General features: G+C 33.9%; 1 protein-coding gene across 11 annotated transcripts in view; it reads right to left on the bottom strand.

The window, feature by feature from the left end:
- The window catches only part of MAPK10 (mitogen-activated protein kinase 10), a 611,144-nt gene that overhangs the window by 154,911 nt on the left and 438,862 nt on the right, over nucleotides 1–17,371 (bottom strand). For 8 of the 11 annotated variants that reach the window (XM_059173366.1, XM_059173369.1, XM_059173371.1 and 5 more), the window contains one exon: nucleotides 8,053–8,124. The exons of 2 other annotated variants lie outside the window; for them this stretch is intronic. In XM_059173366.1, the coding sequence (XP_059029349.1) occupies nucleotides 8,053–8,118 (66 nt within the window). In that variant the 5' untranslated portion in view covers nucleotides 8,119–8,124. Of the gene's footprint in view, nucleotides 1–8,025; nucleotides 8,125–17,371 lie in introns of all 11 variants that reach the window. One more of the 11 variants, XM_059173378.1, reaches the window with a different exon arrangement.

Raw genomic sequence — 17,371 nt, 5'->3', positions numbered from 1 at the left:
ACACTGAATTCTACCTTTCTTATTTACATATTTCCGGTTTGTCTACAAAAAAAAAAATTCTAAAATAGGCAATAATAAGTGGTATTATAGAATCAAGACAGGAAAAATTTTCCGGGCTAATAAATAATAGTTCATTTTTTTAAAAATTCTTTCTCAGGGTAGGAGTAAGAGGCTATATCCCCTCATAAGGAAGTAAAAGGTCACTTAGGAATCAAAATGTTCACAAGTTATCTAAATTTCACTGATTTATCTATAAAACAATTTTTTCATTTTTTAGAAGAGGAAATTAGAACTTATCAAATGTTACATTTTAAAATGGACACTAGAACTTTGTTTTCATATGTACAACAAAGAGCAGTGTTCTTTTTTTTTTATCCTTTTCTTTTTAAATTTAAATTCAATAATTAACATATAATGTATTATTTGTTTCAGGGGTACAAATCTGTGATTCATTAGTCTTATATAATACCCAGTGCAAAGAGCAGTATTCTTAAATCCAAATGATATTGATTCTGTCATTGCACAAACATAAAAAAGATCTAATCAGTACCTAAGTTTAGCAGTTCTGTGTTCTCCAAAGTCTGGGTTTTCATCTCTTTGGATATGCACTTTTATAATTACCTTAATATTTTTAAGAATAATTTAGAGATGTATAGAATATATAACCAAATAAATATTCACCTTTAGAGAAGATGAACAGAAGAGCTGAATAACACATTCCAAATTTGGAACTGGTTTTAGAACTCATTATCTAACTTAACATTATTCTTCTTAACCTACTGAAAAATTCAGCCTTTGTTTATCATGTACCCCAATCTCAGATAATACCTGTACCAAAAAGCAAAATTACCACTTAAAGCATTTTCCAAAGTCTCACATATAATTAAAATAGTGCATTTATGGAATTCGTGATTACTTAAGAATACTATATAGATCAAAATAGAAACCACATATTAAGCATGATTTACCATTCACTGAAAACCACAGATAATTCTGTGATATTTTACAGCATAAATATTTTTAAAGATGTAGGCAATAACTTCATTTAAATTTGATTAATACCTCAACCATAACTGAACTTGTAGTACTAAGCTACATTTTTATTTGTACTAAGATCGTTCAAAAAGAAGTCCGCTCAACCTCCTTTGTGCCTCAAGAAAACCAAAGACATACCCACAATCAAACAATACAGAAAAGTTCATCATTACAGAACCAAATCTTAAGACCTTTACATTCGTTGTTAATCTTTGTAGCATAACTGAATCTACTCATTAACTCAAATAGTTATTTAATAAATCATTAGGGGGAACAACCTGCCCAAGGTATAAGATACAAATACAACATTGAATTTACTCTTTTGAAATTCGCTGCAGCCACTGTCATGTGTGGGCATATGAAAAAAACTATTTTCAAACATCATGAAACATTCATTCATAAAAATAGAATGGTTAGTTATCCTGATAGTGTAGATATCTTAGTGATTTATTTTGTGATTCAAGATGTACCATGTTTTTACAATAATGTTTGCTATGTCTTTAATAATTTACCCGGACAGTCCATGCACTAAAGCATATATATTGGTTTTTTTTTTTTTTTAAGGTATGCAAAATTAAATGCAATGTATAAAAGCAGATACAGAAGAAAGTCAGAGTTGAGCTTCCTTGAATAACACTCAGGAGAAGAAACCCCTTAAAAGAAGAAACTAAGGGATGCCTGGGTGGCTCAGTCAGTTAAACAGCTGCCTTCACCTCAGGTCATGATCCCAAGGTCTTGAGATCAAGTCCCACATTGGGAACCAGATTCTCCCTCTCCCTCAGCCTGCCACTCCAACTGCTTGTACTCTTGCTCACTCTCTCTAGTAAATAAATAAAAAATCTTTTTAAAAAGGGAAAACTAAGGTAAATATTTTTTCCCTATTACATGAAAAACTAATATAATAAAGGGAAGGTTTATCAGTTTATACCTCAAAATCATAGCTATTCATTTACGAAATGCCCAGAACGTCAAATATATCCAGGTTCAATCTACTGATTCCCTTAAGCCATATTTATAGGAAGTCGGTGTCTAAGTTGGTGTTTTGAGGCGGCAGACAATCCCCCCCAAATCTAAAATATACAAACAATGCTTTTCACAGACCAGCAAAAGTGGTCTTCAGTTTCCCTGTTACATTACACAGGTTTTCCTTTGCCTTGCCTCGTCAGAATATATTTTCCTTTGTTGCTCTTTTCCTCTAATGTTGGTATAAACGTCTTCCCATCTAAGATAGCCATCCAATTTTTAGTTTAAAAATTTTGACCAGATCGTTTCATTGTCTTTGAAGCAGAAACCCATAGACCCATCAAATGAGATAAAGTTGAGCAAATCAAGTTACGTTAAATTCAGTATGTTTTAAAAGCAAAGAAAATGTTTTTTAAACCATCTAACCCTGGCATCATGTATTTTAAAGGTCCTAGGTACTGTGATCTGAACGTATCACTTAAAACTAAACCATTCTATGGGCATTCTAGAATACCTATCTTTAGGAGTTCCCTGGTTTATTTATTTCCAAGTCTATAAAAACCTCTAAAAAGTGAATACAGCCCATAAAATATTTGCTAAAATCCTGAAATTTCTAAAGATCAAAAGAGGAAAACATCAGAACACTAAAAAATAATAAATCAGAAGTGATCGGCAAATTTGTTCTAAGAGTAAGTTTTCATCTATTTAGAACAGCCATCATCAGTGGCTAAGGAAATTATTCCATGTATACACATAGCGCTTTGTTGTCCAAACATTTGAGTAATAAAATCAAATTCAATCAACTAAGCAAGTCATCTGTAATGTTTTATGTCTATTTTAAAAAGAACACTATCTTGACTAGGAAAAAATTCAACATGGTCAGTCTTAGCTATCTTACCGCATAACGGTTAAACTAAAAAAAACTAAAAAACTAAAAAAACTAAACTCTAAAGACACTGAAGAATGATTTGACAATAACTTCAAAATAAGACTATTTTTGTCATATCTCAGTAATATTTTAGACTTTATATATCACAAACATGCTTTGGAATTCATATAAGAGGGTTTTTTTTTTTTTTCCTACTGGGTTCCAATAGATCTTGGGCTTTTCTGCATTTAATCATAGTGTGTAAGTTCTCATTATATTTTACTGCTACTTGCTTCTGTTAAAACACTGTACACCAGTAAATTTCAAAAAGTTCATAACGAGACCAGGATAAGACCTTCTAGTAAAATAGTTGAGATTTCCACTCCAGAATAAAACATAATTGGATTATGCCTTTGATAATAGTGATGTGAAGATTAAATGAGGTAAAATAAACTCTTCTTTGGTAACTATTCCAACTCATTGTTTAACACATAGCTGTTGCTGCGTTCTTTAACTCAAAGAGGAATAGGTTCTCAAGATTAGAAGCTCAGCCACTCTCTGTCATGCTTTAGACACTGTGTTCTTTGTATTCCTAGTTTTTACAAGATGGAGCTTTATATTATAGGTACTTAGTAAAGATGTATTGAATACATAAGTGGTGGAATCAATCTGTCAACACATAGCTATCTGCTTTTATAGAAAATGTATGGAGGCAGAAAGAGTTTCTGTTTCATAGCCAAAAAGAACCTCAATGGGCTCAATCTCTTTATTTTTAGTTCTACTTATATTTATAATTCTTGATTCATTGATTTGGGCCCTCTGTGAAAATCAGAAATTAAGAAATCATTTTAAATTATTCATAACCAACTCAAACATCAATAAACATTTAGAAAGGACAACAAGTTAATAATGTTTAGATAATTGTTAGGTTAACACTGATTTGTAATAGCAAAATAACCAAAATACAATTAAGTCCATTAATGTACACTTATAAAATGTTAAGATGTTGAGAAATTGACTTGATTTTGAAAAACAAAGAAACAAATGTCTACTAGGGAAGTGGTGTTTCTCTATTAAATTTTTATTTACCCTCTTTTATTCAAAAGGTATTCATTGCACAGTAATGGAATTAAGGTAGATTTCTGGACTTGGAAATCAAAGATGAGGATGCCCTGGCCCTGCCCCTGAGGTAGTCAGTCCCCATGGAGAGGGAAAAACACAACCTGCACACCTAATGGTAATGCATGTCAGGATGCGATAAATGCTGTATGTGTACCCATGGACATGCATGGGGTTTCTAACAAGCATTTCTGTGTGTATGTATTCCTTGGCTAAAATCTTGACTCATCTGTTCAGTACCACAGAGTTCCAAAAGTAGCCTTTTAAAGAGATTTTTTTTTTCAATGTGGGAAAGTGAAATTAAACAGCTCTGCAATTATCTGTTCAACTGAGAAAAGAAAGCTAAGAAGGCTCACCTGTTTCTCAGGGGGACTGAGAGAGTGTGTGCACTTTTCAATTCCCTGTCAGTTTATATTTTTGTAAAAGATTCATATGAGTCCAAACTAAAGATTATTCCTTTACTGTCTAATATTACAAAGACAAATTTCTCCCCAGAATATAATGAGAGACCTCTTCCTTGTCAATCTGCCTACTGGAATATTTTTTAAAAATTTAATAGGAGTAGCAAAAAAATTCAATGACTCCTGTGTTCTTCAAGTAATTCAACTAAAAAATAAGGTCAACACCATTACAAATAATACACATATTTCCTTTTGATAAAAAACTACCTGTGAAAGTTTGTTCTCTATATTTTCTATAACTTTTTATTGATAAGAACTGAAAAAATTAGAAATATGACATAATATAAAAAGCCATAGATTAAGACTCAAGAGAGTTGGAATCTGAGTATACTTGATCATATATCTTTGTGCATTGTCTGTCTGGCAAGAAGCTGGGAGCAACCTAACTCTGCTGGTCATCAGGGTAAACACTATAGCATACCAAGAACATGCGAGATGTCTCATGAAATAAGAAGTTTCTGAAAAACATAGCTTGAAAGTGAAACCCAGTAGAAATTTCTGCCTCTAAAAATGAATACATTCTTTTCTCTAAATTGCTAGAACAGTAAATCAGGCACAGAGCTACAGAAGAGAAAATAAATAAATAAACATTATCAAATAAAAATTTTACATAGAAAGTATATAAAATGCTCTTAGTCATGACCAACAACACTCTGCTTACTGTAATATTTTTAGATTTTTTTAAGTTATTGAATTTGCATGTATCTAGATACCAAAGCTCATAGTAAGCAAAAAAAAAAAAAAAAAAAAAAAAAAAATCAGTTACTAATAAAGTTCATGCTTCACTTCTCTTTCTTTCCTTGCTTTCAAAGAAGCCTTTCTAGAAATAGACGTTCGGCATCTGTACCCAAATGTTGGGAGCTGATTTTAAAAAATAACCAACCTACAAAAAGACTCTGGATTAAAAATATAGCATAAGTTTTAAGAACTTTTTGTTGATAATTTTTGAAGTTCAGATTTAAACTTGAGGTATATAAAACATGAATTAGTTTTTTGTTTCGTTGTGTTTTGTTTTTAAGTATTAATGCCCTCAGTAAATGGATAGGCTTGTGGCAGCTAATGAAATAGCACACAGTCACATTGCTTGCAAGTGGTAGGGCCCAGAGAGTTTACCCAGAAATTCAGTCCTGCTCCTTTCAACCAAACCACAGTCACAGGTGTAACTGATTACCTAAATCACACATATACCTTCATTGATTCATTAGGTAAACATCCAGTGATAGTCTACACCATGCCACGTGCAAAATTCCAACAATGTGCTGGGCAAATGTTCAACATTTGGAGGGAGGAGACTTACCACAGTAATTGTTTATTTACATAATACACACGCTCTTATAATAACAGATTTCCATCTACCAACCTCACATCACTGAACTTTTCAGTTGGGGAGAGAGGTGCACAATCAACTCTTGTGAGCCTGTGTGAGCTGGTGCCTGCGCATGTGAAAAATGCATTGGAGTAGAGAGAGAGAAGCAACATACCAGTCACATATATGGTATATCAGCTACCAAAAAGTGTTATGGAGGGGGAAAAAAAAGAAAGGTTGGGAAGTTGGGCAGGCAGTGTAGGCTGGAAGGGGCAATTTTAAATAGGCTAGTCAAGAAAGATTCCCTTAAAAAATTACATTTGAAGAAAGCCCTGACAGTGGTGGAGTAGGCAAAGAGGACAATAAAGGAAGAGCATTTCAGGTAGGGGGCCTCTAGGTGGCTAAGCGGTAAAGGCTAGCATATTTATTTCAGGAATTTTGATTTTTACTGTAAGTGAAATGGAAGACATCGAAAGGTTTTTCTGTTTTGCTTCGGTTATAGCCAAGGAGTGACATGATCTTACTTATACTTTTCAAAATATTATTCTTCTTGATGTTTGAGAGTAAAGCATTTGGGAATGAGCAAATGTGGAAACTCTGGTGATAATCCAGGCAAGAGGTTAAGTAAGTTGGATCAAAGTGGTAGTGGAGAGAATGTTGGGAAATGGTGAGATTTCAGATATGTTTTGAATGTATAAACAATAGTATTTCCTGACAAATTGAATGTGAAGTGCTGCCCCAAAGATGATTCCAAAGATTTTGTTCTAAGCAACTGGGAAAGGTGAATTTAGCATTTACTGAATTAGAACAGAGTAATTATGGAGGAAAGATCAGGAATTTGGTTTGGTGTATGCAGAATTTGATTTGCCTATTAACATCTAAGCAAAGACACAGAACAAATAGTTGGGCATGGTTCAGTTCTGGGAGAGATTTGGGTTGGAGAGAAAACTATGGAAGTAGTCAAGATACTGATAATACTTAAAACAGGGACTCTATTGGGGCACCAGAAGAATGAAGGTAAATTTATTTAAAATCTATTCAGCTATTTAATAAACATATTCCAGCACTGTTCTCATTGGTCTGCAAGTATTAACTCATTTAATTCTCATAACCTAGAAGGTAATACTTTTCTTTCCCTCTTTTTACAAATTTAGAAACTAAAACACAGAGTGGTTAAATAACTTGCCCAAGGTCATAAGTAAATGGCTATAAATGATAGAGTTTCTAACCAAGGCTGTCCGGTTCCAGAATTCTTATTACAGAAGAGAAATTATCTAAATGCCTGAGGCTTCTAGCACTATGACATTTAGAGGTCAAGGAGTTGAGGCAGATCAGATCAGTAAATCCTATTCATAGCCTGTAACACATTTTACTTGCCTATAGAGATTCTACTTACGCTAAGAGGGAATAGATTTGCCAATGTTTGTTTCCCTTTATATTTTTTCACACTTTCTGTAACAAGCACATATTACTTTCAGAAAGAGAAAAGATTGTTTTAAAGTAATAGAAGGTGCAGAGTTATTTTTTAGACCTTGTTTCAAAGGATGCATGTCACTCCCTGTTTACAGCACCGCTCAATGAGAGGATAACAATGAAAATCAGTACAGAAAAACTGAATTGCTTTTTGCTTGGATCATGAATAAAGTTACTATAATTTATTATCCAAAGAATAATCCTGAGAGTAAAAGGAAACACTACTAATTAATACCATAACAACAGATTAAAGTTAAGATTACCCTAAAAACACCTGTAGTAGGAATAAATACCCCAAGTAGCCTCTTTCTTAAGAATGGAATATGTATGAATACAGGAGAGCAGACTCTTTTCTGCTCCATGCATACTACCTTCTATACCTTTATTCGCTGTTCTTCCTGTTTACCCTTTTACTCAACTGATAATACCTGGGATGTTATTATCTGTGGGCATTGGAAATCTGCTACAGAGGGCTCATCAGTTCTTACAATGAAAAATAATAATACAGACTTTCACTATTTTGATGATTCAAGCCATATTTCAAGTATTAGAAAAGACATTACTGTCATTAATTATAAATAAAATCTAGTAAGAAATCACTTTAGCCAGTGATTAATTTATAACCGTTAAAAAGAATTATTTTCATTCTCATTCTCTCTTAAGTGAACTGAGAAAGAAAAAAACATGTAACTATCCACTTCTAATTCCCAAGTTATTTTTAATGCTGCATAAGCACTAATTTGATGTGGCACATATGCAAGCTAAAATGGCAAATGGAAATACAAGGGAATATACTATACCTTGTTTTACCTGTAAGGAACACACACCTGACAAAAGGCAATTTTCACATCCAAGGTTGGTTCACTGCAGTAGTACAATAAATGGAGGCTCATAAATACCTATAGAAAAAGGGGGGGCATGAATTTCCAAATCACCTAATTGTTCATTAATAGTATAAACTTTAATGTAATTTGAATTAAACACAAGGTGTCATGCATTACATATATTTAGCATAATCTGTATCCTGACTAGTGCTAGGTACCTTTCATAAATTATAAACACTAAATGATAAAATAAGGTAGAATATCTTATTTTTATAATGATTAATACCACCACAATCATAAAGATTAGATATAAGGAACTGGATATATACTTAATAAGTTAAAATTTAGAACATCCTATTATATAGCACTTTCTGTTTCAGGCATCTAACTTTAAAAATCCCAAACACATGCTCAAGAGCATATATGTAAGAATTTTATCATAGAATAAAGGGACTTTTAAATAAACTATAATGGATAATAGAATTATATACAGGATGTGGAATAATTGAATTTGAGCTTAATGTATCAGCATAAATTTTTCAAACATGATGTTTACTGCAGAAAAAGCAAGTTCCAAAGGGGTATGAAGATCACTGTATTATTATTATAAAAATTTTTAAATATACAAAATTATGTACATTGTTTTGTTATACAATCATAAAACCAGGACTGAAAAGGATGGGCACTATGTAAACATCAATTTAGTCTTGGTAGTTAAGAACAAAGACTTCCATTATATTATTTTTGAAATATTTTTTAATTTTGCAAAGGAGAGGATAAAATCAATATTTTTTAAGGAGAGAATAAAATCATGTAATGATGGTAATACCAAATTAGGTATTAAGTCATCTGAGTATGATGAAGCAGCATCAGAGAAAACCAACTGAAACCTTTTTCAGTTCAATTAGGCACACTTTACTGAATGTTTATTGTGTGCAAGACACAATTCTGTGAGTTAAACAATTTTAAAACCACACTGACACAAGACTTCTGTGTCTGACAAGAGGAATTGTTAGGTATCCTGAAAACCACTTTCAGTGTAAGCTCCTAAAAAAGTTAGATGAAATATACAAAATATATTTTTAATGCATAACTAAACTGCCAAAAGAAGGAAAGAAAGAAAGAAAGAAAGAAGGAAGGAAAGAAAGAAAGAAAGAAAGGGAAAAATTCTAAGAGGTTGAAAACAATGTGAAAGATTTCGTGCAGAGAAGTAAATGAGCTAAAGCTGCCACTTGGCCCCCAGCAATCTACTGGTATCTGAAGATGAGAACTTTATAAAGAGTAGAGTGTAGAGTTCAGGAAAGAAAGCTTAGAATCTATCTATGCTGGGAAGTCACATTGAAGACACCCACACTGAACTTAGTAGAGGAAGTTTATTTGTTTGTTTTATTTGATGAGGTATAGTCACAGGGGTTGCAGCTTTTTTTTTGTTATTATTATTTAAAATCAAGTTAGTTAACATCTAGTGTAGTATTGGTTTCAGGAGTAGAATTTAGTGATTCATCACTTACATATAACACCCAGTGCTCATCCCAACAAGTGCCCGCCTTAATGCCCAACACCCAGCTAGCCCATCCCCCCCATCCACCTCCCTCCAGCAACTCTCAGTTTGTTCAACAGAGGAAGTTTTAAACAAACTATAGCAGAGCTAGCAATACAATTTCAGAAGGAAGGTCTGCACTGCAAGAAAAAATATATAGGAATATGGCAGATTTTTTAAATTTAAGAAAGAATGAAAGGGCAAGAACATATAAGACATTCCCGAAGAAGAACAAAGTAGATGTTTGTGGAGGTTAAAAAGGTAGAAAGCTAAAGTAAATGTATGTGGGACTGATGCAAAGATAGGCTTATAAATTAATAAAGAACCCAAAATAAACACATATATACATGGAAGCCTAATTATGTTTAAGTCTACATTTCAGATGTTTGGGGAAAGAAGAAACTATGCATTAAATTATGCTGAAGCATGCATCATAAATATGCAGGACAGAGAGTGGGGAGGAAACACACCTCTGTTGAAAGACAATTCTTTAATCAGGTCTTTCACATTTCTGCATGTCTTGAAAACAGAAGCATTGACTGTTTTTATTCCAGACTATCTTCTCAAGGATAATTATACAGCAGTCTTGGAAGAGAGAGATAGTATCTCCCTGTGGAGAAAAGGGCAGGTTTGATTACTCAAACCTTGTCCCTCTGGGGCAAGCTACGCTAACTGCCAATTATAAGGATTTGGGTTCCTTACGCTTCCAGTTCCTCTTCTATAATGTAACCCACTGTATATGCAGTAGTCACCTGACTTTGTTTGAATCATCCTGTGGGGTTGGGACCTAAGAAATTGAAATGAATGTTGATATTGTATCTACTGCTATTAATGTGAGTGATAAAGTTCAAGGATTCATGTCTACTTCTTCAATTTGCATGTTTGTTTCATTATTACTTTTTAAAGCCTACATATATGAAATACTATTTGATATGTCAAATATTTTATAATAGAAAAAAAATTCAAGTGACACAAAGAACTAGTGGTTGTTTATTCTTTTGCTGAGCATTGCTTTGTAGGCACGAATGCCTGGAACCAAAACATTCATAATAACCATTAATGGGAAATGATCTTGAAGAGAAATGCCAAGGGATAAAGCAGGAAGATAGAAGAAACTGTGTTTGATGATAACATTAAACTACCAAATTGAGAAATTCTGGAACTTTTGGTCTTCTAGACTTTCTGTAATGTAGTACTCCAGTATCATTCCATTTCGTTAACTGAGCTTTATAAGTTCTTCAAATTAGATAAGTCCTCCAAATTTTTTTCTTCTTTTTATTTGGGAGACCCTTTTAGGTCTTTGCCTTTCTACATGAACTTTAAAATCAGCCTGACATTTCAAACAAAAATTTTTTTTAACTTCTGGAATTTGATTGAGAAGATATCTTAACAATATTCTGTGTTTTTATCCATAATTATTATATTTTTTCCATTTATTTTAGTTCTAATTTATCTCAGGAATGTTTTATCATTTGCAGTGTAAAAACCTTGTATGTTTCTCTTTGTTTATGCTTTAGCATTTATAGTTTTATGCTAATGTAAATGGTATATTTTTAATTTCCTTTTCCTAATTACTTATTTTTAAAAATAATGTTAACTTTTGTAAGTAATCTTGCGTTCTATCATACTGCTAAATTCATTTATTAAATCCAGTAAATATTTTATAGGTTGTTTAGGATTTTCCTTATACACAGAAAAGTCTGCAAGTGAAGATAGTTTTTCCTTTTTCCTCTCTAATCTGTTTTCCCTTGCTTACTCCAATTACTTAGTAATTGCTTACTCCAGTACAATGTTGAAAAGAAGTGAAGAGATGCTGATAATCTTTGTCGTTTAATAGATGTGTTTAGTCCATTCACATTTAAAGTAAATATGGATATTGCTGAGATCAAGCATACCACTCTACTCCTTGTTTAGTATTTTACCCCTGTATTCTTTATTCTATTTTTCCTCCTTCTCAGTCTTTTTTGGGAAGAATTATCTTTTTCTTGTCCATTATATTTTGTCTAAAAGCTTACTAGTAGGGCATGTGGGTGGCTCAGTGGGTTAAGCTCTGCCTTCGGCTCAGGTCATGATCTCAGGGCCCAGGATTGAGCCCTATACCCTCTCTCTTCGCCTGCCTCTCTGCCTACTTGTGATCTATGTCTGTCAAATATATAAATAAAGTCTTTAAAAATAGATCTATGTCTGTCAAATATATAAATAAAGTCTTTAAATAAATAAAAGCTTACTAGTTATACTTTTTTTAGTGGGTGGTTTAGAGTTTATAACCTGCATTTTTAAGTCATCTAGCTTCAAATAATATTATTCTATTTCACATACAGTTTAAGAAACTTATAATAGTATATTTCAATTTTCTCCTCCGGTCCCTTGAACAATTGTTGTCATATATTTCATTTATACATATTTCATAAACCCCATAACAGATTGCTATTATTTTTGCTTTAAATAAGCAATTCTATTTGAAAGAAATTAATAAATTACAAAGAAAGGTATTTTACATTTGCTACATATTTTCTCTGTATAATTCTTTCACACCTTTCTTTAAGGTTATTGAAAATGGTGTTTTTATTTTATTTTCATTTTCTAGATGCTCATTTCCAGCATTTAAAATATATTGTTCCATTCATTATTGTCTCATTATCACACAGCATGCATTAAGTGAGGAAATATTCTCTCAGCCACTCTTCAATTTTTCCTTCAGTCTTCTCACAACACTTTGTACTTTTATTATGAGTATCTTATAATATTGTAACTGTTTGTTCATATGTCTATTCCATACTACATTATGACCTCCTCAGGGAAAGTGACTATGTTTTATTCATGTTCACAACCCCAGGGCCCACACTATTCTTAGTATATAGCTAATGCCAAGTAAATGTTTATTGAATAAAAGGAAAACCAAATGAAAAAACGTCTTTCCTTCTCTAGCACAAATCTAAGTATTTTCATTATCTTTGCATATTGATATCTGTAAGTTTTCAATACTTTTGATGCTAACAAATTAGGATTTAATAGTAGTGAAAGTATGAAAGAGTCCAACACAGATGACCTCAGAAATGTTACCCAGCAAGGCTGTTTTAGTTCTGTACTGCTGAATTGGACATATGGGTAATAATAACATCCAGCCCACCACCTGAAATGAAAAATGTATTTTAATTTTTAATGAGTAAATAATCTTACTGTGGAAAGCAAGCACCCTGACCTTTCCTGGTTGCATTATAAAGATTCCAAATGTAGCACCATGACTAAATCACCAGGTCACTGCAGAAACTTCTTGTGCCACAAAGGGACATTAAAAGAAAAAGAATGTTCAGTATGATAATCTCAATGAATTAAAGAAAACTAGTTTGATAATTTTATTTCCTGAGAGCATGGCAGAGAGAATTTGGCACCATTACATGGAAACAACATAAATGGCCAGGACATTATCTTGATATTATTCTAAAACAGAATTAGTGGCAACATCTTGATGCAATATAGGTAGGACCCATGAGTAGCTTGAAAAGGGAGGGGATGATAATTCGGGCAATTTAGTACTTTCAATTACTGGTTGTTCTCCTGGGAAAAATCTCCGTACGTACACTCCTTGCTATGTACTATACTGTGTTTCTCTTCATTACATGCTTATATGAGTTAATAGTTACTCTGAGCAAAGCAGTAGGCCAAGTTGTATGAAAGAGATATACTTACAAATTTATTAGGTTGAAATGGTGCAGAGTAGTTGCTATAAAAGAATGCAACTATGATGTATTTTAATAGCTTAGATCAATACTTAAATTCTTTTGTATTTGAGATGTGCCAACTAAACCACAGGAGGTTTGAGAAGCTTCATAGATGCAAAAAATCAAATTGTTCTGGGCAGGTTCAGACTCCCATGGTTTGTCACTGAAATGTAATACTTGCAAGAGAAAACTAAATGAACAACTGATTACAAAAAGTGTTTTGAGACCCAGCACTTTCCAAGTTTAATTAATATAAACTAAACTCATCTGTAAATAGTTTTTGTATTTATAACATATCGAACTTACTAACAAATGACTGTCTCTCTCTCTCTCTCTCTCTTTTTTTTTTTAGTATATGTGCTGCCAAAGCACAACAAATGACTCTCTTAACAGCCTGTAAGCATCTGTACAATATTAGAATACAAAGTCATAGTTACACACACACACACACACACACACACACACACACACACACACACCACACAAACTCTGTCCCTTCTATGTCCAAAAGAATTCTCCCAGCTATGTATTAAAAATGTACATATTTAAAAAATGAAAAGTAAATATACCATGAAATAAGTAATTATCTCTTTAGTGCTGATACAAAAGGAGAATTAAATTTAATTTTATTTAAAAACTGTGCATTTTGATTACTTTAAGATATTATTAAATAATAATAAGATAAATTAAATCTTTTGGTCCATGGACTATCATTTAAAGCAGAAGTCAGCAAACTGTGGTGGATGGACCAAATTCAACTCACCACCCATTTTTGTAAATAAAGCTTTATTGAAACATAGCCACCCATTAGTTCACATATTGTCTAAGGCTGCTTTCACACTATAATAGTAGATTTTTGTACCTAGTCACAGAAACTGTATGGCCTGCAAAGATTAAAATATTTACCATATAACCCTTTTTAGGAAAGATTGCCAGGGGCACCTGGCTGGCTCTCAGTAAAGCATGTAGCTCTTGGTCTCAGGGTTGTGAGTTCAAGCCCCATATTGGGAATAGAGCTTATCTAAAAATTAAAACATTTTTTGAAGGAAATATTGGTAATAGGCAAGATGGCAGAGAAGTAGAAGACCCTGATTCAGTTGGTCCCCTAATGTGAGCTAAATATCTACCAGAATACTCCATTCTAACTGGTGTAAGGTGATATCTCAATGTGGTTTTAATTTGAATCTCCCTGAGGGCTAGTGATGATGAACACTTTTTCATGTGTCTGATAGCCATTTGTATGTCTTCATTGGAGAAGTGTCTGTTCATATCTTCTGCCCATTTTTTGATATGCTTGTCTGTTTTGTGTGTGTTGAGTTTGAGGAGTTCTTTGTAGATCCTGGATATCAACCTTTTGTCTGTACTGTCATTTACAAATATCTTCTCCCATTCCATGGGTTGCCTCTTTGTTTTGTTGACTGTTTCCTTTGCTGTGCAGAAGCTTTTGATTTTGATGAAGTCCCAAAAGTTTATTTTCGCTTTTGTTTCCTTTGCCTTTGGAGACATATCTTGAAAGAAGTTGCTGAGCTACAGCCTTTTGTGTTGTGTGAGCACTGTACCAAATAGGGTCTGAACCACACTCCCTGCCTGCACCTGAAAGAACTCTGCATGGGTGCTAGCTAGCGGTCTCTAGGACCAGTGGAGGGTCTGGATGCTCCTAGGCTGTGCCTGAAGGAACTCAGCACAATCTCTGGTCGGGATTGCTCAGGGGTGACCTGTGCAACCGTGAGGTCTGGACCCCAGACAGCAGTCCTGGCAAAGGCAGCCACTGGAAGCGGGCTCACTGGACCAATATCACTCATGGCTTTCGTTGCTAGGAGGTGCAGAAACAAGTGAGCACTTTGGACGACCCCTGAGATGGTGTCTGGGGGCATGCACTGCCTGTGGGAGGTTGCATAGTTCAGCAGAATTTACAGAGTTCATTGCTGAGCAATGGTACAGAGGGAAGCAGACTGAGGTTTCTCTCTGAGGTGGAGGTCTGGGTGCAGTATGCTTTCCACTAAACCTCTAAAAAGCTGCAAAAGGCTGCCAAATAACAAAAACCTCTCGAGAACAAAAGCCTGAAAAACTGGTTTCCACAGTGCCCAGCCTCTTGATAGGGTGGGCAGGAGGACTCAACCCAATCAAGACTGAATGAAAAACAACATGGTAGTCCCCTCCCCCAAAAAGCAAACCAAAAGAACAAGAGGACAACCACCACAGAATCCCCACAAAACTGTAAAACCCCAATATCAGGAGAAAAGAAGATATTAAGCTCCTGGTATTGCCCTAAAACCTGTATATTTCATAGATACAACTTTCATTTTTAATTTGTTCTCACTATTCTTGTTCTTTTTTAATTTTTTTAACCTACTTACCATTACAACTAGAGGTTTAATACAACATATTCCATAATAACCTTTTAACTTGAACTTTTTTCATACATATACCTGTTTTCCTTTTTCTTTTCTATTTTTTTAATATACATATAGATATAAGCTTCAAGGTAATCCTCTTTCCCTAATCAATACTACCCCTTAAGATTAAAACCAGTTTTAATCTCCCTTTATCTCTGGAAAGTTGAGTCCTTTAACAAAGATATCAAGATAACCCAGGAAGAATCAAAATAAACTTCCTCTCCCACATCAAGGATTTATAACCACCCTCTCATCTTTCCTCTGTCAGTGTTTCTGTGTATTTGGTTTTTTGTTCTGGTATTATATTTATCTTATCCCTGGGGTTCATTTTGGCTTTTTTTTCTTGTCATTTACTTTTGTCCGTCTTTTTGTTTGTCCATTTTTGTTCATATACCTTATAAATCTTACATTTGGGAGCTCGTTCTGGTTGGGTCTTCTTTTTTTCCTCTTTCTCTTTTTTCATTTTTCTTTTTGGTGCTGACTTCCAATTGCTCTGAAGCCGTCCAGGGTGCATCTTGCCTGGAATGTGGTTGATATATTCAGCTATACATCCCCTCAAACACCTCTTACCACAATTACTAGGAGGGGGAACACCAACAGAAAAAAAATCCAGAGACTGTACCCTCTCCATCAAAATTATTGGATACGGACATAAACAGTATGTTGGAAAGGGAATTCAGGGTAACAATTATCCAGGCAATGGATAGGTTGGAGAAAACGATTAGTGACAACCTAGAAACTCTAAGGGCAGAAGTGAAAGCCACCTGGAAAGAAGTTAAAAATGCTAACAATAAGATCCAATCTAATCTAAATTCTCTAACAGCTAGGATAACTAATGCAGAAGATAGAATTAGTGATCTAGAGGACAAACTGATAAAGAAAAAGGATCAAGAGGAGGCATGGAAGAAATAGCTTAACAGCCATGAGAATAGAATTAGGGAAATAAATGATGCCATGAAATGTTCCAACATCAGAATTATTCAGATCCCTGAGGGGTGGAGAAAGAGAGAAGACTAGAAGATATAGTTGAACAAATTCTGGATGAAAATTTTCCCAATCTGGGAATTGGAACCAGCATTCATGTACTAGAGGTAGAAAGAAACCCCCCAAGATCAACAAATCTCAAAAGACCTCAAGGCACTTGATTGTGAGACTGACAAATCATAATTTTAGACAAGAGCTTCTGAGGGCAGCAAGGGGGAACAGACTCCTTATGTACAGAGGAAGGACCATCAGAATAACATCAGACCTGTCTACAGAAACCTGGAAATCCAGAAAGGGTTGGCAAGACATATTCAGGCCACTAAATGAGAAGAATATGCAGCCAAGAATACTTTATCCAGCAAGGTTGACATTCAAAATGGATGGAGAGATAAAGAGCTTCCAAGATGGGCAAGAGTATTTGACCACCAAGCTAGCACTGCAAGAAATATTAAAGGGGGTTCTATAAAAGAAGAAAGAACCCAAGAGTGACATAGGACAGAAATTTACAGAGACAATCTATAGAAACAAGGACTTCACAGGCAACATGATGTCAATAAAAACAAATCTTTTAATAATCACTTTCAATGTGAATGGCCTAAATGCTCCCATAAAATGGTGCAGGCTCACAGATTAGATAAAACAATAGGACCCATCCATATGCTGTCTACAAGAGAATAGTT

Source organism: Mustela lutreola, chromosome 1 (genome assembly GCF_030435805.1).
Source record: "Mustela lutreola isolate mMusLut2 chromosome 1, mMusLut2.pri, whole genome shotgun sequence".
Classification (NCBI taxonomy): domain Eukaryota; kingdom Metazoa; phylum Chordata; class Mammalia; order Carnivora; family Mustelidae; genus Mustela; species Mustela lutreola.
Note: the sequence above shows the minus strand (reverse complement) of the source record. Positions and strands in the feature narration are given on the sequence as shown.